At 47.9% G+C, this 25,584-nt stretch overlaps 8 protein-coding genes across 8 annotated transcripts; 5 read left to right on the forward strand and 3 right to left on the reverse strand.

The window, feature by feature from the left end:
* Positions 1–3,877: 3,877 nt before the first annotated feature.
* BDV38DRAFT_291937 (cytochrome P450) lies at positions 3,878–5,772 on the forward strand (the record flags this gene model as incomplete). The annotated part of the gene is made up of 8 exons (XM_032061883.1): positions 3,878–4,036; positions 4,093–4,162; positions 4,218–4,616; positions 4,682–4,850; positions 4,898–5,008; positions 5,065–5,333; positions 5,420–5,552; positions 5,616–5,772. 8 exons carry the CDS (start codon positions 3,878–3,880, stop codon positions 5,770–5,772), a joined length of 1,467 nt encoding a protein of 488 aa, XP_031919241.1.
* Positions 5,773–6,180: 408 nt separating this feature from the next.
* Positions 6,181–7,263, reverse strand: BDV38DRAFT_277207 (short chain dehydrogenase reductase; the record flags this gene model as incomplete). The annotated part of the gene is made up of 3 exons (XM_032058429.1): positions 6,181–6,582; positions 6,636–7,129; positions 7,197–7,263. The coding sequence occupies 3 exons, from the start codon at positions 7,261–7,263 to the stop codon at positions 6,181–6,183; spliced, it is 963 nt and encodes a 320-aa protein (XP_031919242.1).
* A 316-nt stretch (positions 7,264–7,579) lies between these two features.
* Positions 7,580–9,582, forward strand: BDV38DRAFT_277208 (putative cytochrome P450 oxidoreductase; the record flags this gene model as incomplete). The annotated part of the gene is made up of 4 exons (XM_032058430.1): positions 7,580–7,982; positions 8,059–8,703; positions 8,760–8,941; positions 9,043–9,582. 4 exons carry the CDS (start codon positions 7,580–7,582, stop codon positions 9,580–9,582), a joined length of 1,770 nt encoding a protein of 589 aa, XP_031919243.1.
* A 1,000-nt stretch (positions 9,583–10,582) lies between these two features.
* Positions 10,583–12,578, forward strand: BDV38DRAFT_267194 (MDR family MFS transporter; the record flags this gene model as incomplete). The annotated part of the gene is made up of 7 exons (XM_032056540.1): positions 10,583–10,675; positions 10,730–10,925; positions 10,983–11,202; positions 11,256–11,609; positions 11,663–11,778; positions 11,841–12,098; positions 12,184–12,578. 7 exons carry the CDS (start codon positions 10,583–10,585, stop codon positions 12,576–12,578), a joined length of 1,632 nt encoding a protein of 543 aa, XP_031919244.1.
* Positions 12,579–12,848: 270 nt separating this feature from the next.
* BDV38DRAFT_277210 (transferase family-domain-containing protein) lies at positions 12,849–14,408 on the reverse strand (the record flags this gene model as incomplete). Its single annotated transcript, XM_032058431.1, has 1 exon — positions 12,849–14,408. The coding sequence occupies one exon, from the start codon at positions 14,406–14,408 to the stop codon at positions 12,849–12,851; it is 1,560 nt and encodes a 519-aa protein (XP_031919245.1).
* A 252-nt stretch (positions 14,409–14,660) lies between these two features.
* On the reverse strand, positions 14,661–15,730 carry BDV38DRAFT_267195 (Aristolochene synthase; the record flags this gene model as incomplete). Its single annotated transcript, XM_032056541.1, has 3 exons — positions 14,661–15,259; positions 15,333–15,419; positions 15,481–15,730. 3 exons carry the CDS (start codon positions 15,728–15,730, stop codon positions 14,661–14,663), a joined length of 936 nt encoding a protein of 311 aa, XP_031919246.1.
* Positions 15,731–16,123: 393 nt separating this feature from the next.
* Positions 16,124–17,730, forward strand: BDV38DRAFT_291938 (hydroxymethylglutaryl-coenzyme A synthase C terminal-domain-containing protein; the record flags this gene model as incomplete). Its single annotated transcript, XM_032061884.1, has 4 exons — positions 16,124–16,180; positions 16,243–16,345; positions 16,407–17,491; positions 17,557–17,730. 4 exons carry the CDS (start codon positions 16,124–16,126, stop codon positions 17,728–17,730), a joined length of 1,419 nt encoding a protein of 472 aa, XP_031919247.1.
* Positions 17,731–21,322: 3,592 nt separating this feature from the next.
* BDV38DRAFT_277213 (peptidase M60-like family-domain-containing protein) lies at positions 21,323–23,269 on the forward strand (the record flags this gene model as incomplete). Its single annotated transcript, XM_032058432.1, has 1 exon — positions 21,323–23,269. The coding sequence occupies one exon, from the start codon at positions 21,323–21,325 to the stop codon at positions 23,267–23,269; it is 1,947 nt and encodes a 648-aa protein (XP_031919248.1).
* Between the last annotated feature and the right edge of the window lie 2,315 nt (positions 23,270–25,584).

The raw sequence follows: 25,584 nt of genomic DNA on the forward strand, positions 1-25,584 counted from the left end.
GGTCGAGTGCTGGCGGAAAAACGCCTTAACAGCGGTAAATATATTCAGTTGCTGATAACCCGATTATTTAGACGATTACTATTGGTAGATAATCTAATGGTGCTTTTTAAATCGACTTAAATTGGCTGAATTATAGTGAGTTGGTGTGAGTAAAATTGGTAAACATTGTCCATTGTCCGGAACTTCGATTTAGTCTGCCGTATGGGGTCAATTCCTTTCGGTAGGTGGCGTGAGAGGCCCGGTGACGGTACCTTCCATTCCTGCCTTAGCGGCTCCACCCCGTTCATGGCACTAGTATCGGAGCCCTAGTCTCTGGACTTCAGTGCAATATAAAAAGGTATTCTCCGCGGGAGAAACCCACAAATAGCCGCAATTTCACGGTACCAAAAGTTGACTACTCGTAATCTGAGGTCTCTTTTCTTTGGCATTTTTTATTTTCCTCCCTTCTCCCCTTCCCCCACCCTCCTCGCTCAAAGATCAAGATAAACCCAGTGAATTAGATAAATAAACCTGTGCAGATTCGGCCCAAATCGGCTGATCTCTGTGTCCAAGCCACAAGATCGGTTGGAAATCCACCAGGATCCGCAGCGGATCCTGGACTTGGACCCCAAACTGCGCGGGAATTTTATTACCTTATATGTGGATCAAAGCTTCATTTTTTAAGCCTGAGTAGTGGTCGTGTTCAAAATTTATTACAACTTGCCATGTAACCGAGAGCAAGCCGAGGTTTTGGCCCCCATGAGATTGAAGTAACCTAAGAATTGATCTCAGCCGTCAAAGGGTCTTGTAGAGAGTGGAACCACTAGGTTATATCATCCTGTAGGCAGTACTACCGGAGCAGGCAATCCGCCCACTAGCCAGATTTTCTACTTAGATTAAGACACCCTGTATCGGTCGACCAATGATTATTCTGTTCGTCAGGCATTACGTACTACATGGACTCCTACATATACGCAATAGGTGTTCTCGGCCCTTGGATGGGACTTTTTCTACCTTTAATGGTCTCATTGTGTTCGTCTACTCTAGGACTCTCATGGCTAATGTCGAAAGCCGAGGTGAAGTGTTGTGAAGGAGTCTAAATAGTGAGAAGGATTTAGTATGGGTGGTCCGAGCAATTATCTGCGGATACCTGTCCCTGAGGAAGGAGGGGCTTCTGCTTCCCGACTTCCAACCGGAGATGAGGTTTGAATCTAAGCGAAGTGATGTGAGCCTGTCATTTTCCGTGTAGTCATGAATTATCCCGCATCGCAATGAAGCCAGCGCTTAGCGTGGTGATGATACGAGACAGCAAGCCCCACCATACCAACCAACGCCCCGACGTGAGGATAGGTGAATGTGCAAGCAATGCCCTTGCAAATCTGTCAATTAATACGGGCAGCACTGTCCTCGACTCGACGAAATACATACACAAATTTTAAAGTCTTTTGCTTCAGCTATTTCTTGATAAGAGCTGTCCGCCCCTCCCCTCCGCCTCCCCCACACCAGTACCCTTCATGGGACGCCAGGGCTGTTCATAGCCGCAGAACGTCGAACACTCGATTTCCCTTCTGGTGAGAGGAGCAGTGATGTTCGGCACTCTCTCGTTCACAGATAAGGGACTGTCGAAGAATTCTAAAGCTGGTTCGTTTCCCCACGGTGACCCCGGCCATTCTACCCGGAAGTTTGCTTGTGAAACGTGCCGGGTTCACAAGGTAAGAGACATGCGCCAATACAAGCAGTAGGCATCTCCCCTCTGTATAAAGGTGTTAGAAGCTAAACCGCCACCAGGTCAAATGCAGCGGCGATCAGTTAGGCTGTGCACGATGTGTTGGGCTAAAAGTAAAATGCGTATACAACAGGACCGGCAAGTCCAGTTCCCGGTCATCACGGCCGCAGAATTGCCGAAGTATGAGTCCCACAGCCGGCATAGAGTTGAGCTGGAGCATCCATAATCCCAACAAAGGCGCCTCACATAAGCGCCACTATAACGAGCTTTCTCTGGCACCGGAAAAGACCAGTGACTCTATGTTTCAGGCAGGATACGCAGTTGATAAGCCTCAGCATGAGCTTGGACCTCCAACTATATCACCTGAATTACTGACTAGCCTGCCTACGGACGAAGAGCACTCCGCCTTCCAGAGTCACACTCCAAATTCCTCGCCATATCTTAGCGATGGGGCCGCCATGGATTTTATAGGATCGTCTTTGGAATATTCTGACCACTTGGACTGGACATTTGAGGACGATAAGAAGCCCAAGAACGCTCCTGCTGACCTAGTCGCTTATGAGCCATGTGAGTCAACCAGTTAGTCTTGATCAGTATCAGCCGACTGACGCAACCGCGTGCACCTCCATTTTAGTCCCAAGCACATCCACGCCTGACAACGATCGCTCTACATCTCCAGGCCCCACCCTCTGTGGTGGGGGAACGCAGCAAGACGCCTCCCTCGGCCGATCATCCCCCGCGTTCGAGGCATTGGCGAATCGGCCATCTTCTCCACCGAACCCCTGCGCCTGCGCTGATCGCCTGTCGGCACTACTATTCAGTCTGAGCGGATACTCACGCTGGTGCTATCCCTCTTCATCCATAAACCCTACCCGCGGCAGCGCGGCCCAACTAGGGCAGAATATGTCGTTTGTCTTCGCTGCTCATGAACGCGCAGCGCGACTCGGGAGCGACGTATTAGCGTGTGCCCCTCAATGCGTTGGACAAGGCTCCAACACGGCCCAGCTCGTTATGCTCATTGAGCAAATTGTGGACCTTTACGCTGGACTCCTGGAGCAGCTTCCCACGGTATCATGCGCGAGAGACGAGCAGATGGCGGCTAGCTTGGTCATGACGGTGCCTGTGCGCGTCGGTGAGTATGTAGTCGAGAGTGTGGCCGAGCGAAGAAGCTTGATCGCGCTCCTAGTCCACGAGAAGTTGAAGGCCATGACCGGATTTTCGGTGCGGTTCCGAGAGCGATTACGGGGCGCGTCGGGACCAGCAGGGCAATGCCGTGAACGATTGCATGCCTCGATTCAGAGGCTCGAGTTGCTAAGGGATGCATAGCGTGCTGCGAAGGATGATTTGGAGTCGCCAAGATAACCTCCTATAACAGCCAAAAGAAGAAATAAAAAAAGGTTGGCTGAACTCTTAGGAGTGGAGATGATACAATAACCAGTATACATGACCGCTTCCGACAATTACCACCGTGACATTAGCCAACGAGTTATTTTTGGGCAATCCTGCCCCTCGGCCATGGTCCGAAGAGTGGGTCAGGGTTGGGGCTGGAAATGACAGCTTGAACTCCCGCGGAAATATTCACATGATTATATTAAACCTATACCTTTTAGAAAAAGTTTCCCACGAAGTATGAATATCAATATAGATATAGATAGTATTCATAAAAACTGTGAAGACAATATTAGCCAATATGCTTAGTGGTTATTTTAGTATGGGATCATATTTATGAAAATTTTATTGCTTTGATATAATTAGAAGGAAGGTAAAGCTCTGACTAATTTAGAGCTATGTAGAGTTCTAATCTGGTTATAGCTCCTGAGGTCCCAGGAACTCCGGAACTCCCTCTGGGATTGCATGATAGTGGTTTAGACTGCCTCACAATGGCCCAGTCGCAGCGAACTCCTAATCGGGTGGATTACCTAGTAGATATAGGATAGGTCCGCTAATGTAACTTATAGCTCCGGATATTCCTAATGAGGAGAAAGTGGTCTTTCCCCTTCGAGACAATATCCGCAAAGGGCTTCTCGGGGCCGCGGGTCAGGCATAAATCCCGATTCAAAGATGTCGAAAATGGATCTATCGTATCCCGTACCTCTTCTCTGGGCGTGAGATGAATAGCCAACCAATATGTCCGCCAGTAGGGAATTTGTTCCTGCAACTGCTGAAAGCGTGATGGCTGATATAGCAAGCTGGGCACCACGAGCAGCAAACTGGCCGCTTCTGCTGGTATGCTCGTTTGTAGTGGGGTTTCTGCTCATTAAGGCCGCATACAATGTCTTTTTTCACCCTCTGGCCAGGTTCCCTGGGCCACTCTTAGGTAGAGCGACGTTGGTATTTTTGCTCCCGGGCATTTTCTGTGTTGAAAAGACGGGCTTACATTTTCCCAGCTATGGCGATACAATAATACTGCAACTGGCAAAATCCACATCGCGATCGAGAAGTTGCATCGGCAGTACGGTATGCCAGAGACGTCCCAGCGTCCCGTAGCCAAGTGGCGGACTAACTCCCCCAGGGCCGATTGTTCGTATTTCCCCAAACGAACTGTCCTTCGCGTCGGTCGAGTCCTGGAAAGCCATATACGGGCATGCCGCTCCCGGCAAGCCTATCGCCATTAAAAGCCCGTTCTATGATGTCTTCGGGGCGGGTTTCAGGAAGTCATGTATTGGCAGCGAGCGCAACCCAAGGAAACACGGCGAGATGCGGCGCATGCTTTCATCAGCCTTCTCCCAGCGGAGCTTATTGGAGCAGGAGGGTACTGTTGGCCGGATTGTGGATAGATTTATTGAGATCGTTGGGAAGAAGGGTGGGAAAGGAAGCCCAGGGTTGAACATGACAAAGTGGACCGAGATGGTTGGGTTTGATATCCTTGGGGAGATGGCATTCGGGGAGTCGTTTCATAGCCTCGAGGATGGTGAGACAAACTGCTTGTTGCCAACCAAGATACGTTACCCTCCACTGACCGTTAACAACCAACAGGAAAACCCCATTTTTGGTCGGACCTCGTTGAAGATCATTTGTACCTCATCACATTGATTGACAACCTAAGCCGATTGCCGTTCGTCGCCACGATCGCCAAGATCGTGTTCCCATCGACCTTGGTCGTCCAGAACCAGAATTCCCAGTATAGCAGGGCACAAGTGGAAAAGTGAGTGTGGTCAAGACGGAGAACGACTAATCTAACCGTTATAACAGACGCCTCAGTTCGAAAACTGGAAAAAGGGACTTCCTTACTACCCTGGCCGACAAGGTGCGCACTGGCGAGGTTGATAAGGAGGAGATGACGGCCCATGTGTCGACCTTAGCGTGGGTAGCGAGATTTTGCTTGTGCTTTTAATATCCAGTACGCTCATCTCTCACAGGATTGCTGGCGGCGAAACAGTATCGACCTTCCTCGCAGGCACTACCTTCTTTCTGCTCAAGAATCCAGATGTCCTCAATCAACTCACCGCTGAAATTCGCGGGGCATTTACCTCATTCGGCGAGATTGAAGCACAAAAGGCGCAACAGCTTTCGTATCTGCAAGCCGTGATTAATGAGGGTCTACGGATATACCCCCCGGGATCACAGGGCTTCCCTCGTATCTCACCAGGCTTTGAATTGCACGGTGAATTTATTCCGCCAGGCGCAAGTGGCCCCACCACCTATGGATGATGTTTTGAAAAAGGGCTAACATGGACGCCAAATAGACGGAGATATATACGAGCGCTTGGGCAGTGACACACGATGCAAAGTACTTCCAGGATCCAATGCAGTTCAAACCCGAGCGCTGGATAGATCCCAATAGTCGGGATGTCAAGGAGGCTAGCCAGCCTTTCTCATTAGGTCCAAGAGGTTGTCTAGGACGCAAGTAAGCCAAGCCCCTTTGTTTGTTCGTCCTAGTGGACTGGGATCCAAACTGATATGTCGATAGTTTCGCATATATGGAAATTAATATGCTTTTGGCCAAGTTGCTATGGAAGTACGACATGGAGCTTGTCAACAAAGATCTGGATTGGCTGGAAGAGGGCAAGGTCTTTGTGATGTGGTGGAAACCAGAACTCTGGATTCGGTTCCACGAGAGGCCTTAGCTAGCCTTCCCATATGGTGATGTATGACTATGGTAAACCACATTTCATGGCCTCACCGGCTAGTGAGTCCCTGCCAGTCCCTAAAAGCAAAGGTTTCCCGTATCTGAATAATCTTAAACTTCTCCCTCTCTCTAACCCGCCTGTACACACTAGACCTCTAGACATCTCGGTAACTACCGACTGTTACTTTAGTGTCTCTACTATTCATATAGATGAATACACAGGATTATTGTTTACTTTAGTTTTGGATAGACATTCTATATAGAGAAACATATGAAATATTGAATATTATCAAAAGCGCGCTGCCCAATTCCTATGGCAAATAGTCAGGAAAGCTCACTGCGAGCCTATCGAGACTTTCATTTTAGTCGTTTCTCCAAAAAAAAAAAAAAAATGTACAACGTCTAACTACACCCCCCGTAAATCGGTCAGCTTCTGTTGTAGTGCGGTCTGCTCTGTGTTATATTCCCCGAACCACTGCGAGCGCAATGTCGCAATTGGCTCCTCCACCTCCGTCCATCTGTCACCCAAAGTTACGATGACCCGGCCATTCCACCGGCCTGGCAATGCTACCTTTGCGGGGTCATCTCTACCGTACAGCTCAACGGAGCGCGCCTGCTGCGCAACAGCTGAAAATGCTACCGCAAGACCGGCGTGGAAGGAGCTGCTAATGGGTGCTCCTGCAGCCTTGATAGGCAGTGCGAGATTTCCGGGTAAGAGCTTGGAGATGGTAGCGGCTGGTGCCACTCCGTTAACAGTAGCCCCATAGACCTCTGCCATCGGACGCAGTCCTCGGATTAAGCCGATGAGCTAGAAAAAAATGGTCAGCCAGCAGTGGACACTTTAGGGATCGCCCAACATACAGCACTTTTGGTGGCGCTGTAAATTGGCAGGCTCTGCTCAGGCGAATACGCAGTGCTACTCGCGGTAATGACAAGACTGCTCCCTGGGCCTTGCTTCTGAAATTGTCGAAGGGCGAGCTTCGTGAGGTTTAATGTCGAGCGAAAGTTAACGTCGACGACATGATGGGCTGGTTCTTTAAGCTGGCCACTCTCATCCAAAGTATCGGTGAAGTAGTCTGGGTCCTGAGATACACCTGCATTGGCGACAACAATGTCAATGTGGTCAAAGGAAAGGAAAGTGTCTCGGAGGCAGCTCCAGTCCGTAATATCGCACTTCCTAAAGTGGATGGAACCCCCAGAGCTCGGATCTAGCTTTGGAGAGTCACCACTCGACTGACCAGGGATCTCGTAGATGTCAAAGTCCTCATCAATGGGTACAATGTCTAGAATATGGACTTGTGCTCCCTTGTGCGCAAAGATCCGACTAGCTGCCAGGCCAATACCGGAGGCGCCGCCTATCACAGGTGTGGGCTTAGGTATACGAATTCAAGATGCAATGTGGGAGTAGTCACAAGAACGAACCTGTAAGAACCACCACCTTACCCTCCAACGAAGGGATATCCTCTAGTGTGAGCTGGATACTAGTCATGATGGAATTTATTTCTGCTAAATTGTGTTCCGAGCAATAAGTGTGTACTTGGTATGGTCCTTTGAAGCGATGAAGTACTAGCGGTCGTCGCACTATACCCCATGTGGTCATTACCCCAATAAGAAAATGAGAAGTTGAAGTTCAAAAAAAAATTATTACCACCAATTTAGCGTGGTTCATGCAGATCGCAGCAACCAGAACTAAAATAATATCACTCCAGTTCCATTCCCACCCCGGGCCGAGTATTCGGGAGTCCATATAAATATTTTATCCCATGTCCGCAAGCACATCTTGATGCTAGAGGAGCCCGGTTACCATGCAACACATAGCTACGCCAGGAATTCTGCTGGTCCTGGCCCTCATCGTCGTTGTTGTACAATCATTGAAGCTATGGCGAAACTATACCAAAGCGAAGGGAACCGGTCTTCCCGTCGTCGTCACTCCACTGCTCGAGACACAAGTTCTTGCCCAGATTGCAACCCCCATTCTTCGCACCATATATATTAACTCTCTTGATGAGGGTAAAGGATGGCCTCGATGGTGCCGCTTTATGATCAAAGACTGGTCATGGGAGGATAAGCGGCTGGCCCACGAGGAATATGGTGACGTTTTTATTGTCGTATCCACTGAGGGCATGATTTGCTACAGTGCAGATGCGAAGATGGGCTGGGACGTGATGAACCGTCGATACGATTTCACAAAACCGCGAGATAAATACAGTGGGTTCATTCGGTCTAGCATATGCCCTCAGGCATGTTTAGGTTCGCTTCTAACCACCCTGTATGATAATAATAGAACTCCTCGAACTCTATGGACCGAACGTGGCAACCGCCGAAGGAGCTGAGCACCGTTTCCACCTACGCATCACTGCACCGCCCTTATCAGATGGCAGTGGTGTCAACGACCTTGTCTGGACAGAAACTATGCGCCAAACCCGCAATCTTCTTCCTAAATGGGAGCAAGAGTCCCCTGGAAATCTGCATGAAGACGTCAACGCTCTGACACTTGCAGTTATTTCTCTTGCGGGCTTTGGCAAGAAGCTCGACTCGGTGACAGAACAGACCCAGGATATTCCGTCAGGATATAAGATCAGCTTTCTGAGAGCCATAACGGATACGACGGCGTTTATGGTCGCTATTCTAGTATTTCCGGCGTGGCTGTTAAGAGTCTCTCCGCTGGCAAAGGCGACACTGGCACATGCAGAGCTGGACAAATATCTTCGTGCTATGATCCAGGAGGAGCGGGAAGCGCTGGACAGCGGTGGAAGTGTGGCATCTCGTGGACCGTCAGGAAACCTAATGCAGACGCTACTCAAGTCATCTTATGACGTTGCGCAGGAGAAACAGCAGCAACAAAAGGGAGCTCCCTCGGAGCCAAGTAAAAAGCATGCGTTTACCGAGTCCGAAGTTTTGGGAAATTTGTTTATCTATCTGTTGGCCGGTGAGTCCCTGTCCCTTGGTGCGTCCGTTTACGGGCTAACCCGCAAACGAACTCAGGTTATGAAACCACAGCGAATGCTATCGCATACGGCCTGGTTGTGCTCGCCTTGGAGCCGGAATTACAGACGCGTGTCGCTGCTGAAGTTGACTCCGTATGGTCGCAAGCAGCTATGGAAGGTCGCAGTGAACTCACGTACCAATTAGACTTTCCCGAGTTGAAATATATGTACGGCTTTATGGTGAGTCTCCAATGCCTACTAAGAATCTCATCCTCCCCCCGGCCCCTTCTCTGTGGATGTCTGAGACGATTCAGTTGAGCTGCGCTAACAAAACTATCCAGTACGAAACTTTCAGGCTCTACCCTGGCGTTACGCTCATCACAAAAATGTGCCACGAAGCCCAGCGCGTTTGCGTTGGGAACACCTCACACATCCTCCCGCCAGGCTGCCGCGTCTATTTATCCACTCCAGGCGTCCACTACAGCGAGAAGTATTGGGAGAATCCCAAAGAACTAAGACCGGAGCGATGGTCTGAGAGCTATTCTTTCAGCGATAAAAATACGAGCAGGCCCACGGCAGCGCCGAGCTCTGCGAAATCCCACGCTAAAACTGCCGCCATCGCAGCCGATAAAACACGCCAAATGCGTGGCACTTTGCTAACATTCAGTGACGGGGCTCGCGCCTGCCTCGGCCGCAAGTTTGCGCAAGCAGAATACATGGCTTTCTTCTCGGTTCTACTGCACACATTCGAGATAACATTTGCCGAAGGCGTAGATCGGGATCAGGCAAGAAGAGATTTAGATTTGAAGTGTGCAGGTAAAGTCACGCTTGCGCCGTTGGACGGACAGCGACTAGTTTTAAAGAGAAGGGCAGGACGGTAGAGACCAGTATCTCTTGGTCTGGTGACCCTTATGATATTCACACGATGAGCGTGCTTTTCAGCCCTTTCATATAATTGGCCAAAGTTATTTACCACTACTTCAAGAAGATTGTTATTTTCGACAAGTTTTGAGACTTCACATATAAGACAGTATAATAAAACGTTCTAAAAGGGTAGTTCGTCTTTAGAATGACATCAAGGAACATTGCATCTCAGGCATTTATCTGTGTCTTAGGCAGGTGTACCTGATCCAGTTTACTCGAATCTTTCATATGATCATTATAGTCATATCAAATAGAGCATATTCATTTATTGCCCAATAATAGCATCAGAAAGGTTGGACTAAGCCATTATAGTGGTAGGTAATTTTGAAACCTTTTACTTCCGTATATCCCCTAATATTGAATGACACTGGGCGGCGATATTGGAAAAGTTGCCAAGGGCATCCTGTGGCTTCGACCTTAGATATATAGCAAGTACGCTTATTCCGAACAAAAACAGAAACTAGTAGTATTATATTTATCTCATATTGCATTCCAAGAGAGGTGATATGAAGAACAAAATCTTGGCAGAAGCTAGGGCATCAATCACCTGATGCAGAAGGCAAAGTAGCATCAGGGTCAGAGAATGACTAAGAATATTGCAGAATTGATTTCCAAGAGGGATATGGCGGCCTCGTGGGGCTTACTGAACTGAAAGAATTCTAGATCACCTGGTTTGTGTGTGTTTGGCGGGTCCATTTCCAAAGCTATCCTAATGGGGTAATTCTGAAATAGGCACATCTCCATCTGGATAGTCCCAAAAAAATATACGCAACGCCGATCGCCAGCCAGATTTTGCCCTGTGCTTTTGAGAAACATTCAGCTCGCCGCTTTGCCATGGAACGCACAATTCCATGTCCCTGTTCCTCGTAAAGGCGTCTCCCTTCTCTCCTTCCCTCACCCTCTGCCCCACCCTAGCAACCTGGCATATACACAAACACCATATTTGTCTTCGACAGTATGACTTCCACAGGTGACTATCCATCTGGCATAAAATTGGCCTTGCTGGTCCTGGCACTCATAGTCAGTATATTTCTGGTGGCATTGGACATGGTTAGCCTACCCCCGCCGACCTCAGTCGACACCACCCAACCCTAATTTTACTAGAGTATAGTTGCCACGGCCATTCCACGTATCACTCAGGAGTTTAATAGTTTAGACGATATTGGATGGTATGGCTCGGCGTTCTTTCTCACTATATCGAGCTTTGCGCAGTCCTGGGGCAAGGCTTATACCTACTTTCCCCTCAAATGGGTTATTATAGCGGCTATAGTTATCTTTGAAATCGGTAGCTTGATTTGTGGTACTGCTTTCCTGTCTATCCCTATCTAGCGGAAGTCGAACCTCACCTTGCATACAGGCGTCGCTCAGGATAGTCGGACACTCATTATCGGGAGAGCCATTTGTGGTGCTGGCGGCGCCGGTGTCACCAATGGTTGCTACATCATCATTGCCTTCATCGCTCCGCCGGAGAAGCGTCCTGCTTACACTGGCGTGCTCGGGGCAGTATATGGATTGGCAAGCGTGGCTGGCCCGCTTGTTGGCGGCGCTTTCACAACAAATGTGACATGGCGGTGGTGGTGAGTCCCGGGTGACTGTAGTGGTGATTGAGTACCAGGCTAATACTTTGAAGCTTCTATATCAACCTCCCTATCGGTGGATTTTCCTTGCTTGTGCTCTTCATTTTCTTCAAAACACCGGCTACAGCGACGCCAAAACCCGCGACTATCTGGGAAAAGTTCTTGTTTATGGATCCGCTAGGTGTCCTACTGGTCACCTGCTCTCTAGTATGTCTTCTCCTCGCAGTACAATGGGGTGGCATTACCAGGCCCTGGGGGTCCTCCGAAGTCATCGGCTGCCTTGTAGGGTTTATTGTCATTCTTATTGCCTTCGCTGGAACGCAATGGTGGCAGGGTGAGAAGGCTATGGCGGTCCCCCGCCTTCTTCTGAAGCGCGACACAATTTTCCTGTCCCTCTTCAATTGCTTGTATGGCAGCCCTTCGTTCCTCGCTTGTTGACTAGAACTAACATGACTTTTAGCCTTGCTGGCTCGTATTTTACCTTTGTATATTATTTACCCATCTACTTCCAATCTATTGGCAACTTGTCTGCCGCCGCAAGCTCAGTCCGCAGCCTCCCGCTCATTGTCGGCTCGTGTAAGCAATTTTACCCCTTGCCATACTTGCCATATCACTGACTGCGCTCACCTCCAAAATAGCTATTTTCGGCATTGTCGCAGGTGCTGCTTTAACTGTCTTTGGATACTTCCATATCTTCCTATGGATTGGCTCCGCTCTCTGCACCGTTGCTGGTGGTATTCTATACACCCTGTCTTTGGACCTCAGCACGGCCAAGTATGTTTGCGGCCAGCTTGTTTTTGGTATTGGCTCAGGCCTTTGCCTGCAAGTGCCAGTCATGGCTGGGCAGACGTTCGCGAAGCCAGAAGATACGGCGTCTATTACAGCAATCTTGCTCTGTACGCGTTTTACTTTTACCACTTGACTACTATTTTTTCCCTTTCAAGAAAGACCATTCCTAGCTAACGTTCTTGCACTCTCCAGTCTTCCAAACTCTTGGTGGCACGATATTTGTATCTGTGGCTCAGTCCGTCTTTACCAATCGCCTCATAACCAAGCTCCTTTCCCTCTCGTCAACCTATAATCCCAACCAAATTATTTCCGTGGGCGCCGATGATTTACGGTCTCACTTTTCAGGCACTCAGCTCCGAGATATTCTGGATGCCTACCTAACTGGTCTCAGGGCGGCATGGATTCTGGGCTTGGCGTGTGCTGGTGTGGCGTTTTTAAGTAGTTTTGGAGCGAAAGTGCGCAATATGAGGCAGCCGGCACATTCGGTTGTCACTGAAGATCACAAGGGTGCGGATGGAGAGATCCAGATAGCAGGAAGTACAGAGGGAAAGAGTCAGAAAGACGGCATTTCTGTCAGCACCGCATAATAGTCCCAACCCATACATACTCTATATTTTCGATACAAGGTCTTTTTTGCTCAGTGAAGTTCCCATTGAGATATCATTGAAGCAAATGGACGAAGTGATATTGTCTCTTAAACAATGCAGAACTTCCCTAGAATACAAGAAAGACACTCGCGGGCATGAGTTATTGTAGACTTTGTAAACAGAAGACTACGATGAAGAACTGAAAATAACAAGAGCAATCGATACACATCCGACATATTCTTTATATGCCGCATATCTATTTTGCCCTGCCTAAGCTACGTTCTCAGCATAACTGCTCCACTCTTTATCCCGATCCATCTCCTTCATGTCCGCTGTTCCCATAGTAAGCACTATCTCAACACTACCGTCCCTTCTGCGAGGCATTACAAAAGTCACACCCTCAAAAACGCGTTCAGGCCAGCGAACAATATCCGGTACACCGTTTCCTTCGTCTCCAAATGTGTCTCCCCACGGTGTGTTGTACAATGGGAGACGTGCTAGGGAGCTGATAACCACATCATGCTCTAGCCACGTGGGGTACACAAGCCCGAGTGCTGAAACATCCGGGATGGCTGCTGCAAGTTGTAAAGCCCTGCTAACGTGCGATGATTCGGTGTATTTCTGCATGGCAGTGCGGATGCCACGTGCAGTGTCTGACAGCGAACTCGACTCCACGAGCTCGGGAACTAGCGCTCTCTCGATGCTGTACAACACAATGTTTGCAAGTTTTGCCCTTGCCATGCCGGCCTCGTCTGCCGTTTGAGTAGCCCTGGGGGCCAAAACAGGGGAGTTCCGCATATCCATAGCGCACATCACGCTGCTCGTGCGAGTTCGCAGGTCCGGAGTAGCGGCGATTCTCGCGCGGACAATGCATCTCCAGAGAAGTGCTGAAAGCGCATCATTGGTTGAAATCCACCCTCTTTCTTGGCCATGATCTTCGCTCCCATTCGGTATGGAGCAATCTACCTTCAACCGGGCTAGCGCCGCTGCTGTAATCTTGAAAATCTTCGTCACTGTTGACCGACTCGGAACCCGCTGGGCCAACACCGCGCTACTCATTTCCTTCGGCCGGTAATCAAGGCCCATCATATGCCATAAGTGTTTTTGAACTTTCAGGGCTTCATACGTCGCCTGCATACAGCTCTTCTCCCCTCGGCAATCGGAAGAGTTCGATTCCTCCGTGGCCATCGTTTGTTTCCCGCTTCGTCCCCTGAAATCCAACTCGGGCCCCAAGACGGGAGAGTGCGACAATGGTGTAGGTTCTTCTCCCCTCGAGAGAGCAGCCCATGCACCGAATATCGCAGCCAGAGAGGTAGCGTCCATAAGCGCATGGCTCGTGCTCAACACGATGAAGACTCCTTCTCTGATGAAAGATACCTTCGCTTGCAGGGCATACTTCACGTTTGCATCTTTTGTCGCTCGATTGGGAACTAGGAGCTCGGGTGAAAGGTATGAGGCGGGCATGTTCTCTGCCACGAGCTCTGGATAGGTTTTGCCCTTGTATGTTGTGTGCGAGGAGAGATCTTGAAATTCGATTCTCTCCGCATCTTCCTTATTCTTGACGTTAGATGAAAGATCAGGGATATGGCTGAACAATTTTGTTCCCTTCCTATAATGCTCATCTAGTCCAGTGACGTTACTGTGAATGTATCCCCTCAACCAGGGGCTTTTTCCCAATAGCTCCGTGAAAGAACGGCGGAGGTTCTGTTCGGTTATAGCGTAGTGTGTAGTTGGGCATGCAAACGAGAGGATCATGGGAAGATCGATGTCGGGCATGATATCGTCCAGGCACCCGAGGGTGGTGCATGTAGATAGTGTTGCTGGGTCCATGGTGGGTAATGGCGTTCTGAGGAGAAAGAAGGGGGTATGAGAAAGGAGATATATATATGGGTTAGCCAGTGTCGGAGTCGGACTGCTCGAAATCTATGCTGCCCCGGAGCCCTATCGTCCGGAGTAATGGGCCTTGTAGGGCCTAATCTCACTTATTTCGGTGGATGTCCTTAACGACCATGATATTACCAACTACGAGCACTCCATGCGTTCATAAAATCCATTTGGTTCATTTGGCCTTCGTGGTCCGACCTAATCCACCAATAAATACCTCGGTGTTGTCCTACTCCACAGCTCGTTCCCACTCATTTGATACTTCAATCCCTCTACATACAGAGTCTTCACATCGGTAGGATCCTGCCCACACAGCATCGCACATAGTAAATCATGCTTAGATTCCCACTCACGTACCATGCTCCACAGCACCCGCCTCGCCGAATCAATGCTCAGACCTGCATTGTCTGCCATGACTTTCACGGCGGAACATAGGACAGATCCTTCTTCTGACGATTTTTGCGACTGCGCAAGCTCCTTCTCCCAGCTGTAGATGTCGTTGATGATGGCAATGTGCTTAGCACAGTTTCTCTCTACCGGTCGTACCACTGCAAGTTCCTCGGGCGAAAGGGGCAAGTCCATAGCAAAGCGCATTAGTGAGGAGAGAAGCGCACTGCCCACATCGCGCTCTCGATAGATCATGTATTCGCCCAGCTCATTGATGGTCTGGCGTGACTTGTCCGTTTGTGCCCTCATGAAAACGAAGCATGGTTCGAGGACATCATCAGCGAGCATAACGTCTTGGGCACGCATATTCGCCCAAATTTCGTGGAACATCCATTCTACAGGAATTGAGGCTGGAAATGGTTAGTAGCTATGAGGCAATGGAATGCGCAAATAAGCTAGTTGCCGACCGGTTGGGAGACTTACGGTCTGGTGCTACGTCACCTCTGGCTATCGGCATGAGTTTGTCATTGTACGCTTTACCGTCCTTGAGAGACATGTCCTCGAGAAGGTCTTGCAAGCCCATGGTTAGCTTCCAGTTACCATAGCCAAGCACAACTCACAGAAGACGCACCATCAATCAAAAACAAAATTGTCAGCAGCTGGCAGGCATAGGCAATGCGGTCATCTCGTGCCAGAGGGAAGTATAGACAGGTGACGCGCGAGAAACCCGCTGCCACAAACTTCTTCCTCGCTTTTTCATTTGGAAAGGGCCAGTGCTGGAGGAACCAGCCATTTACTTCAGCACTGATGGACTCCACCAAGGGATGAGTTGCTGGAATCCAGGAAGAAGGAGTAATACATTTAGGAATGGTTACCGTCATGGCGGGCGAGTGTCCAATGTATGGGAGGAGGATGATAATGGAAGATTTTCGATGCTGGTTCCTTTTTTCTTTTTCTTTTTCTTTGCCTTTATCCCTTTTGTTTTTTAATCGCCATACTGCAGTAATATCTAGTAGTAATATAGCCCATCCTGATATGGTTGCATATACAATGTGAGCGGCGACCACCCGAAAGAGTCCAGTCGGAGTCAAGTTCCCCAAGGAGAAAAATTGACCAACAAGGCAAGTCTACTCGTATTAGCTCCGGCAACCCTAAACCTGATCTGCAGCTTCCGACTACACACACCACCCAAGTATTTTATTTTGTTAACTTTTTGCGACATTTGACTGCAACACTCCCAGCTGACCGATAGACCCCTAGCTGCAGGATACCTAATGGCGTGCCCCAAGAACGTGGGCATTAAGGCCCTCGAGATCTATGTCCCGGGTCAGGTAGGTATACACACGACCCATCGTGTGCGGGGAAATAGTTGCTCATGATGGTTTTATTATAGGTCTTAGATCAGAGCGAGTTCGAGAGTCACCAGGGAGTCTCTGCCGGCAAATATACCATTGGCCTGGGTCTGCGGTCCATGAACTTTTGCACAGACCGCGAAGGTGAGTTTTCGCGACAGAGCGCTGTGTTTCGACAATGGTCGGCCCTAATAACCTCTGGTAGATGTCTGTTCTCTCGCTCTGACAGCGGTCGCATCACTCCTACGGAAATACTCAATCGACCCGCGATCGGTCGGCCGACTTGAAGTAGGGACTGAGTCTCCCATCGATAAGGCTAAATCAGTCAAGACGGTTCTCACCCAGCTCTTTGCCGACAATCATTCTCTAGAAGGCGCTGACACAGTGAACGCCTGCTATGGTGGAACAAACGCGCTATTCAATGCAATTAATTGGGTGGAATCGCGCTCTTGGGATGGCCGAGATGCTATTGTTGTTGCCTCCGACATTGCTATTTACAAGGAGGCTGCTGCCAGGCCAACGGGGGGTGCTGGGTGTGTGGCAATTCTTGTTGGGCCCAATGCACCGATCGTTGCGGTGCCTGGGCTGCGTGGTTCATACATGACCCACGCGTATGACTTTTACAAACCTGACATGAAATCCGAATATCCTCTGGTTAACGGCCATCTCTCCATCTCCTGTTTCTTGTCCGCGCTTGATGGCTGCTATGCAGAGCTGCGCAAGAATGCCGCACACCTTGCAAATAACGCGGAAGGTAGACATCCAGAAGCGGTTGCTATCCTTGCTAAGGAGCGTCAGAGTATGATCGACGTGTTTGACTTTATGGCATTTCACACACCCAACTGCAAACTAGTCAGCAAGTCATACGGTCGATTGCTCTTTAATGACTTTCTGAATGACAAGTCCAGAGCGGAATTCGCCAACCTGAACCAGAATCTTCGAGATCTGTCATACGAAGAGTCTCTTAAATCGAAGGAGCTGGAAAAGGCGTTTATTGAACTTAGTAAAGAGCGTTTTGTATCTCGTGTCGAGCCTTGTATCCGTGCCCCCAGCCTGTGTGGAAACATGTATACTGCGAGCCTGTATTGTTCATTGATCAGCCTTCTGTCGCACGTTGGATCTGATGCGCTGCAGGATAAGACCATTGGCCTGTTTAGCTATGGCAGCGGCATTACTAGCACCCTTTTCACACTGCAGGTCGTGGGCGATGTGAGTGCTATTATCGACAAGATTAACCTGTTTGCAAGATTGGAGGCGAGGCGCGTGGCGAGTCCACAGGAGTACGAAGAGGTACGCTCCTTCCTTTCTCTCTCCTGCATTCATCTTCGAGCACAATGCTAATACTTGTTTACTAGGCCTGTCAATTGCGCGAAGCCGCGTACGGCACATCAAATTTCACCCCAAGAGGCGATCTAGCTAGCGTCGGGGAAGGAGTGTATTACTTGGAGCATGTTGATCAGCAGTATCAACGAACATACACTGTGAAGTCTGCTACTTCTGACGCTTGTGGTGAAGTTAATGGCGTGTAACACATGTTGCGTTATAGAGCAGTCTCTTGCTAAAGAGCCGGTACACTCGAGATGAGTCCCGACTATAACGCAATCCACCACTCAGCTGGACAACCACACGAACTTGACCCAAGTCTGAGCATGAGTACCTATACATTCTGAGGTCCACACGGCTAATCAAAGTAATATACTTTCTCGCATAAGAGCAAATACACTATTTTTCAGCAACGTAATTCAATTATGATCCATTTATTACATGTAATGCAGGTAGGCTTGCGTGGCCTAGATATTAGATGTGCATCCTCTTTACCAAACCGACTTCGACTATATTTAAGCCATCATTCATTTTCGCATTAGATATACAAATCCACTGTCATTCCATTTTACTATATCGGGGTACCTCTCCATCGTATATAATCAGAGGTTGTGATACCGAATAAATTGCTTAAAGCAACTCTTTAACCACAGCTACACTTTGCCAGAAACGTTGCTTGGAGGCAATAATAAAGCAATAGCTATATTACGACGCGATATAGGTATAGATATCTCTACTATATCAGTAAGCAACTCTTTATAGATTATCGACAGGTTTGCTATGTAACAAGTATATCTGTAAAGGTTTATTAACAATAGTTAGTGTATGAGTGATATTCCTTGGGTTTCCTTGTCCTTTAGTCGAATCAAGGTCACCAAAGAAACCATAGTTATTCAAGTCGTTGCCAGTTACTTGTTATCAACTAGGAGGATAATTCCATGTAAGTTATACCCAGCACTATGACTCTTTGCAGATTCCTTCTTCTTTATCTTTTTTTTTTATTTTCGCTTTATTTCTTTTGTAGGACCACCTAATTATAAGTTCTAAAAGAAGAGCCGTGGAAACAGAGATTATACATTGAACAGGTATCTTAGTCTTAATTCCGCCTTACCCCGAAAAGCTCTCTGATATTATTCAATCTCAGTTAACTTCCAGATTCTTCGGTAACTAGTCAGGTTATTTACTGTATTGTCAGTCTCTAAAGTTCATTGTTTTATGGTTTCTACCAATCGCTCCTGTAATGATGGTGTCAACCGTCACTGTTGCCATTGTCTTCTGAAAGCACCGGTTGACTCCAGAATGAAATAGAAAACGACTGTAGATTTCAAACAAAGACTTTGTGAATACCGGTATATGCCGAGAAACCACTGACCCGTCAAACCGATAGGCAAGATATAAATTGGTCGTTCTCAACTGTTCCGAGACACCTTCCTCAACTCATTCTTTCCTTCGCCTTCTACACAAGTGTCCCATTTCTTTCGTTCTGTCAAATCAGTTCTTGTTTCACATACTGGGTGGTGATCTGTGAGCATGGGACGAGGAGGATACGATACCACCGGTCTCGAAACACCAAAGCCCGATCCAGATCCAAAGCCCAATCCAACATAGCTCTCCAACTAAATGTCATGGGGGTGTTGGTTGATCGTATTTTGTTATCTTGTTTTGAGCTAACGGCGCCATGGTCTACAGAGTTCACATGTCAACGAAGTTGATCTTCTTTGTAAGATCATGAGCCCCACATCATAGATGCACCTTATCAACGAGTGGATATATATATACCCTCAGGCGGTCGACGAAAAGCTGAGTCCGCGACGAAGAAACGGCAAGCAAGTCGATGGATGCAGTAACTGTGGAAGTCAAGCCATACTGCGGTCAATCTTCTCGGCCGCCCACTCCCTATCAAGACTGGCTTCCCAAGGACACGCACGACACCGCGATAAAGCCATTTCTGTTCTCTACGGCGAAGGTTCACATGGCTCTTGAAAAACGATAGAATGTCTTTCAACCTTTCCTTCATGTCATCGACACGTTTGTGTGGAACAGCTCAGGCTGTGGCAATATCACTGAACCTCCAATGGCATTCATCGCAATTGATAGGGTGCTCGGATAGGATAGAAGGACAAGGAAATGTCGTTTGGCTTATGCTGTTATTCTTTCTTTCAGGCAAAGCATCCCCCTCCGACGGGCGACGATCTCAGAGCGAGCTCATTATACAGTACACATGATGCTCGACTCAAATCAAGGGATTCTGCTGTTGCCCTCGCTGCCGGGACTCGGTTCAATAACATGACTCTGGGATACGTTATTTAGAGCTCGCCTTGTGCACAGTAAGGCTCACTGTATTCCTCACAGTGATCCCCAACGCGGTGAGCCGAGGGGAGGCATTGCGGGTCGATCACCCATGGGGATAAGATGGTGTGCTGGCTACCGGGAACTCCCTGGCCTTCAACCTATGGCATCTCACTGGGGATACATATGTTCCGTAAAGTTGACGTAACAGGAATATTGAGATGAATAATCTTCAATAAAATACCATCATGTACACTGTTTGGTGGAGCAGGGGAACGGCGGATTTGCATTTGTCAGTTTACTTACTCTACTCCTGTATTGTGGGGGTGTGACGACTCTCCACGATGGTCTTTAGTCACTACGTTAAGGCAATATAGTCAGTCAATCCCTTTATCAAGTAGCTACATGTCATCAAGGCTGAATACCTACATTCAAATCTAAGCTAGTATAAAACTACTGAATGTCTGGGAGCGTGTACTTAACTAGTTCCCGAACCCAGTCGTTCCCAGTGAAATATTACTTACATCCGTCGGTCAGCATTCGAGCCACATTCCAAGATAACCCTAAATTACACGGATAACACAAGCAAGCATCGATAGTTTCAAGTCTTAGTATCATTAGCTTTAGGATACCTGGTGTATGCGGAAGCAATGATTGTTATACTATGTGCAGAAGCTTTGAAAGTTCCCTAGGACATCAGCTACTAAGCTAGCACACTCTATCGAACGCCGAAAGGGTCGGTCTCTGCCTAGGTATTCTGAATATCTTTAGGGTTACATCATACGTGATTGGTGATTTGGAGACTAGGCACCTCGGCACTGCTTGTAATGACGGTTATCCATCCTGGTGGATCCTTTCTCTGCAACCTATGAGATCTGCATTAGACCCTTTGGATAATTGATCAACAAGAGGCTGTTTCTTATTCAATCATAGACCCCAACAAATACATGTAGAACCGAAGTGGCCAAGGACTCGAGAGATACAGGATGAGTAAATTCCAATATAATTAACTTTGTCAGGAAAAAGAAGGTGACTGATCACATAGCTGCAAACACACCGCCGAAGTTTTATGATCATCCGCCACCAATTACTGTCTGAAAACGGTGCAAGTCACCAATTGAAGCTTGATGCATCCAAGATTTGCATTATCGTCCCAAGGCTGAGTGCGCGTGGGTCTCTAGGAATTGATCACTGTGACGTGACAGAAATGTCGATGACGTCGCTATTTTTACTAAGCTGCTCTACTCCAAATGCCTCAGTAGTAATGACAATCCCCCGAAGTATTATAAGGAGCAGCGAAATAATGATAGCCATCTAGGAAAACCACTTGAACTACTGTTCAGAAGGGCTACAAAATCCCTACGGATATATTCGGAAAGTCAGTATTCTACAGTGTCAGCACACCTTTCGTTCTTTCCTTCTTGCTTTTTTGTTTCACCCCGTTCTGCCTGTAGCTTTGGGGATAAATATTAACCTTCACACAATTATAGGCGCTGTTAAACGGTGACAATGTACTGGAGCTCACTGCTCTTTGCAGCGGAGTCTGCAGCCCTCGGCTTAAAAGCCTCCTTCTGGGACCCCGAGCCACTTGCTGGGCCTGGAGTATCTCGCCCATCGGAGATAATCAAGTCCTGGTTTGCTCCATGGGGAGATTCAGAGTCCGTGCCTGAGAGCGGTCGCCACGATACGGGCTTGAATGCAATACCTGCACAGCAATCAAATCCGTGGCACCGGGATACTCAGCAAGTTATACCTATTTCAAGAGAGGCTGAGAGTTTAGAGAAAGCTGAGGGTAACATTACCCTGAAAGTTGATCAGGACTTTCAAGTCATCTATCCTGGGCAAACGCAATATGTTTGGGCAATCGTCGAGACCTGCGACGAGCCTGCATATGGGTCGGAATACCTCGTCCTCGAGTCTTCTGACCTAAGCGTTTGGAATCTTTCAATTGCCGAGGACATCGCCGGGTGCTATGAGATACATGATGGAGGTACGAAGATCAGGTGCCAGTGGATGGATTTTTACCCTGGTACATCGATGCCAGTGAGGCTGCCATTGAGGCTGGGTGAATACACTGGACCAGAAATAAAGTTCAATCTCACGCTTACGTCTTATAACTATGGCGAGGCACCGGAAGTCAAAACGGCCCCGGTGCACTGGCACAAAAGAGACTTACTAACCTATGTTCAAAACGATGCCTCGGAGTTTCCGCAGCCGCGCTCCATTACAGTGCGCTGTCTTCCGAAATCCGATGATGAGCAGGCACGACTGAAGCAACATTTCAAGTGGGCTGACTTCCAACCAACAGGCTTTTATCTGAATCCTAATGTCAGCCTGGATATCACCGTTTCTGGACCATTATTCGGCTCGCAGCCGCAGTTGATGGTTGGTACTCCCGCTTTAGTGCACCCGGATTATCATAGTGAAGACATGCCCGGGGGGCTGCGGGAGTTACAGCCGTTGCGAAATGGTCATAATTTTGTGTCTGATCCGCTCGGTGGGATTTTGTATATCCGCTACTCTCATCCTGCGTTTGTAAATATACCCCCGGTGACGGTTACACTCGGCAAAGGCAGTGCAGTCCAGCCATTCCCATTTTTCCAGGAGGGAATCACACGCCCTGCTCAGTGGAAGGCCATGTTGGACGCCACTACCGTCCCGTTTGCGGAGGTCAGTGGTGCACGAGTTATTCTCACAGGTCTAGCTGCGGATGTCAAACATCACGCAGATCGAGGACAAGATCAGATGCAGCTACTGGATACATATAAGAGGATCATCAAGGCCCAAGATACTATCAGCGGTCTGAGGCTTCCTGCATGGAGCCCTAGGGACAAGCCCAGTCTCTTACGGCCAATGGTTGTACAAACCAGAGGGCACATTGACCCAAATTCATATAACTTTCGTGCCGCCATTCCACATGAAAGGAGTGGCGAGATGTGGTGGCAGCCCGCCCTTCGCCAATCCTGGATGGTGTGGCACGAACTGGGCCATCATCGCCAACACACGAATACATGGAGCTGGGGTGCACAGGGTGAAGTCACAGTCAACATTTATTCTCTAGCCGCCCAACGGACCTTCTTCAATGAAACTCGATACGATAGGCCTATCAAAGAGTGGAACAATGCTAAGGCCTATCTCAGCCAATCTGGGGATAAGGACTTTGATACTGCACCCGTCTACACTAAGCTTGTTATGTTTGAGCAACTGCGTGTCGTATTCGGCGATCGGTTTTTCCACCTACTTCATATGTCCTCGCGGAGAGCACTAGATCAACGCTCTGATGCTGACATGAAACATTACTTCATGACTAAAGCCGCACAAATCGCCAGAAAGAACCTCACCAACTACTTCGTGAAATGGGGACTGAAGCCTGAATATCGCACCGTTCAACAAATGAAAAAACAGCCCGAACCATCCGACGACTACACCACTTGGCCGGTTTATGGAGGCAGCTAGGGTTTGAAGGGCATTGATGAGCTACTTAGGGATTCACTAATGCTAAAGGCAGATAATTCCTTGTTATTCACAGAAACCATGGGCGTATACGTTTATGCCGAACTGTCTGTCGAGTATTAGTCCTACTTCAGAGTGCAGGTTTAGGTTTAAGAACCATTAATTCTTCAATATAATCTGGTTTGAGGGATATGTATTACAGCCTCCCACTTCGTGACCCATTTTCTTCAACCGTATGTTATTCAGCTTTTCCTAGAATGCTAACTTTATTCTTTTCGGAAGAATCTCCTAAGCGCCCCTTAACTGCAACCATGTATTTTGATATAAGCTTGTGTCAAAAAAATGCTGGCTTCCGCTCCCCAAAACTTAATACAGTTAAGTTCTGAAATTTCACTCTTTCAAATAGAGTATTACACCCACAGCTTTATAACCAATCTCACAGTAATTTTAAGATGATTGAGATTACAGTTAAGCCCTAATACATAAGTCTTGGCACTATAAATTCAGAGGTGTTATACCCGGGGCCATGTTCAAGGACTCTGCAATCAATTCGCTATATTGCTCAGATGTGACTTACCGACAACATCTAGCATCCGCTAGATGTCGACAGCAATGAAGGATAAAGTAAAGGTTCGAACTTCGAGCAAGGGTGTGAGTATAATCTGACGTGATGAATTGATTGGCCAAGGTAGAAGGACCAGAGTCTATCAAGTACATACAATCAATAGTTAGACAGTATAAATGAGTTGAGCTGGTAATCGTACTTGAATCGAAAAGTGATATCAAGTAACTTGCTAGTTTTGATCGCCACAACTATAATTAAGTCCATGGATGAGTATCCACATATATCCCAAGACTATGTCCTTGGTATATATATCACGTGGATGCTGGTGAGGCTTGTTCCGACTCCTCTGCTGCGGGCCAATAATCTGTCCTGCGGATATTAGTTCCCTATAACTACTAGGGTACTGCCATTCACAAAAACCGCATCGTTTTATGAGACTAAGGTGACAGCATGATACGCGAAAGTAGCTGAGTGCCTCTCATCGGAGACTTCAAATTAGGCAATACCGAATACAAGGTTATTTTGGCTTCCAAACCGTTAGAGTTATATTTCACTCGGGTCACTGTATCCCCCAAAACTCTATCTCCTCTCTTTTCAATCCTATCTCTGATACTAGTCACTATCCTAGAGCCACAGACCTCAGTCTACTCTTAAATTTTATTGTGGGTCATAGATCTTGCACCCGAACCCGACCCAATATCAACTCTAGGCTCGACGCAGTGCTCCTGAATCAAGCAGGTACCAAACAAGAGACGAAATTTCCCAACCCACCTTGAATCCGGACAACGCCATGCCATCAGTTCTGTCCTTGAGGATATTCTTCGGGATACTATACTGATTAACTGGGCGAGCGTCAACCAGTTAGTCGGGCTGATACCAACTTATAGCACAGGATGGAGAAATCCATACCACAGCCGATCAAGGGCTCTTGGGTCATCAGAAGGTTCAAAGTAAAAAGGTTGGAACTAGACGTTGTTGATCGATCATACTACTCTACGGTCTCCCGCGCGATGGCGGGATACAATACATTGCTACAGCCCATAAAGTTTCCATGGATCAACACATTTAGGGGTGGCTCGTGCAGACATAACTCCTAGAAATTTCAGAGGGAAGGTCAATTTTTTTCTCATTGTTCCAAATTTATCTAGAGACATATCTTCATCATCAGGTGCATTGCCACGGATGTTCTGTTCGATCTTCTTGCGGATTTTGTTTTATTGCTTCATAACAAGCTTTAGACAGGGGTTTTTCAAATCCTTGTACAATATCAATTAAACATATCGAAGAAGGCTTAATGTTGGCAGATACCTGGCTATACGTCGCGCAGGCAACGACACTGGGACTCTAAAAAACAGTAGAAGACGGGAAAACATAAGGAAGGGAAAAGAAGTTCGTCTAAGGTTCTGCGGGGGTGCCATTCTCCGTTTGATATCCATGTACATGATTCTCTACATCTTATATCTGATTTAGGTTCTTTTGACAGCCAAAACGCAGTATTCACAGAGAAGGAGGGTTATATGTCGTTATCGGAACAAGCAACCCTTATCAAAAGAGAATCACCCAGCCAGTGAGTGAGGCACCGACAAGAAAATCATTGGCGACCCAAACGACATGGAAATGTGTAAACAGAGAGACCATTTCCCAAGCCAATCAGGATATGATTCTTTCTATTCAAAGTTCGAAAGCGACGCAATTCTGAAAAGCTATTAACGTAAACTGTCTAAGCGGACAAGGGTAGAAAGCCAGCCATACG

Source organism: Aspergillus pseudotamarii, assembly GCF_009193445.1.
Source record: "Aspergillus pseudotamarii strain CBS 117625 unplaced genomic scaffold BDV38scaffold_2, whole genome shotgun sequence".
NCBI classification, from domain to species: domain Eukaryota; kingdom Fungi; phylum Ascomycota; class Eurotiomycetes; order Eurotiales; family Aspergillaceae; genus Aspergillus; species Aspergillus pseudotamarii.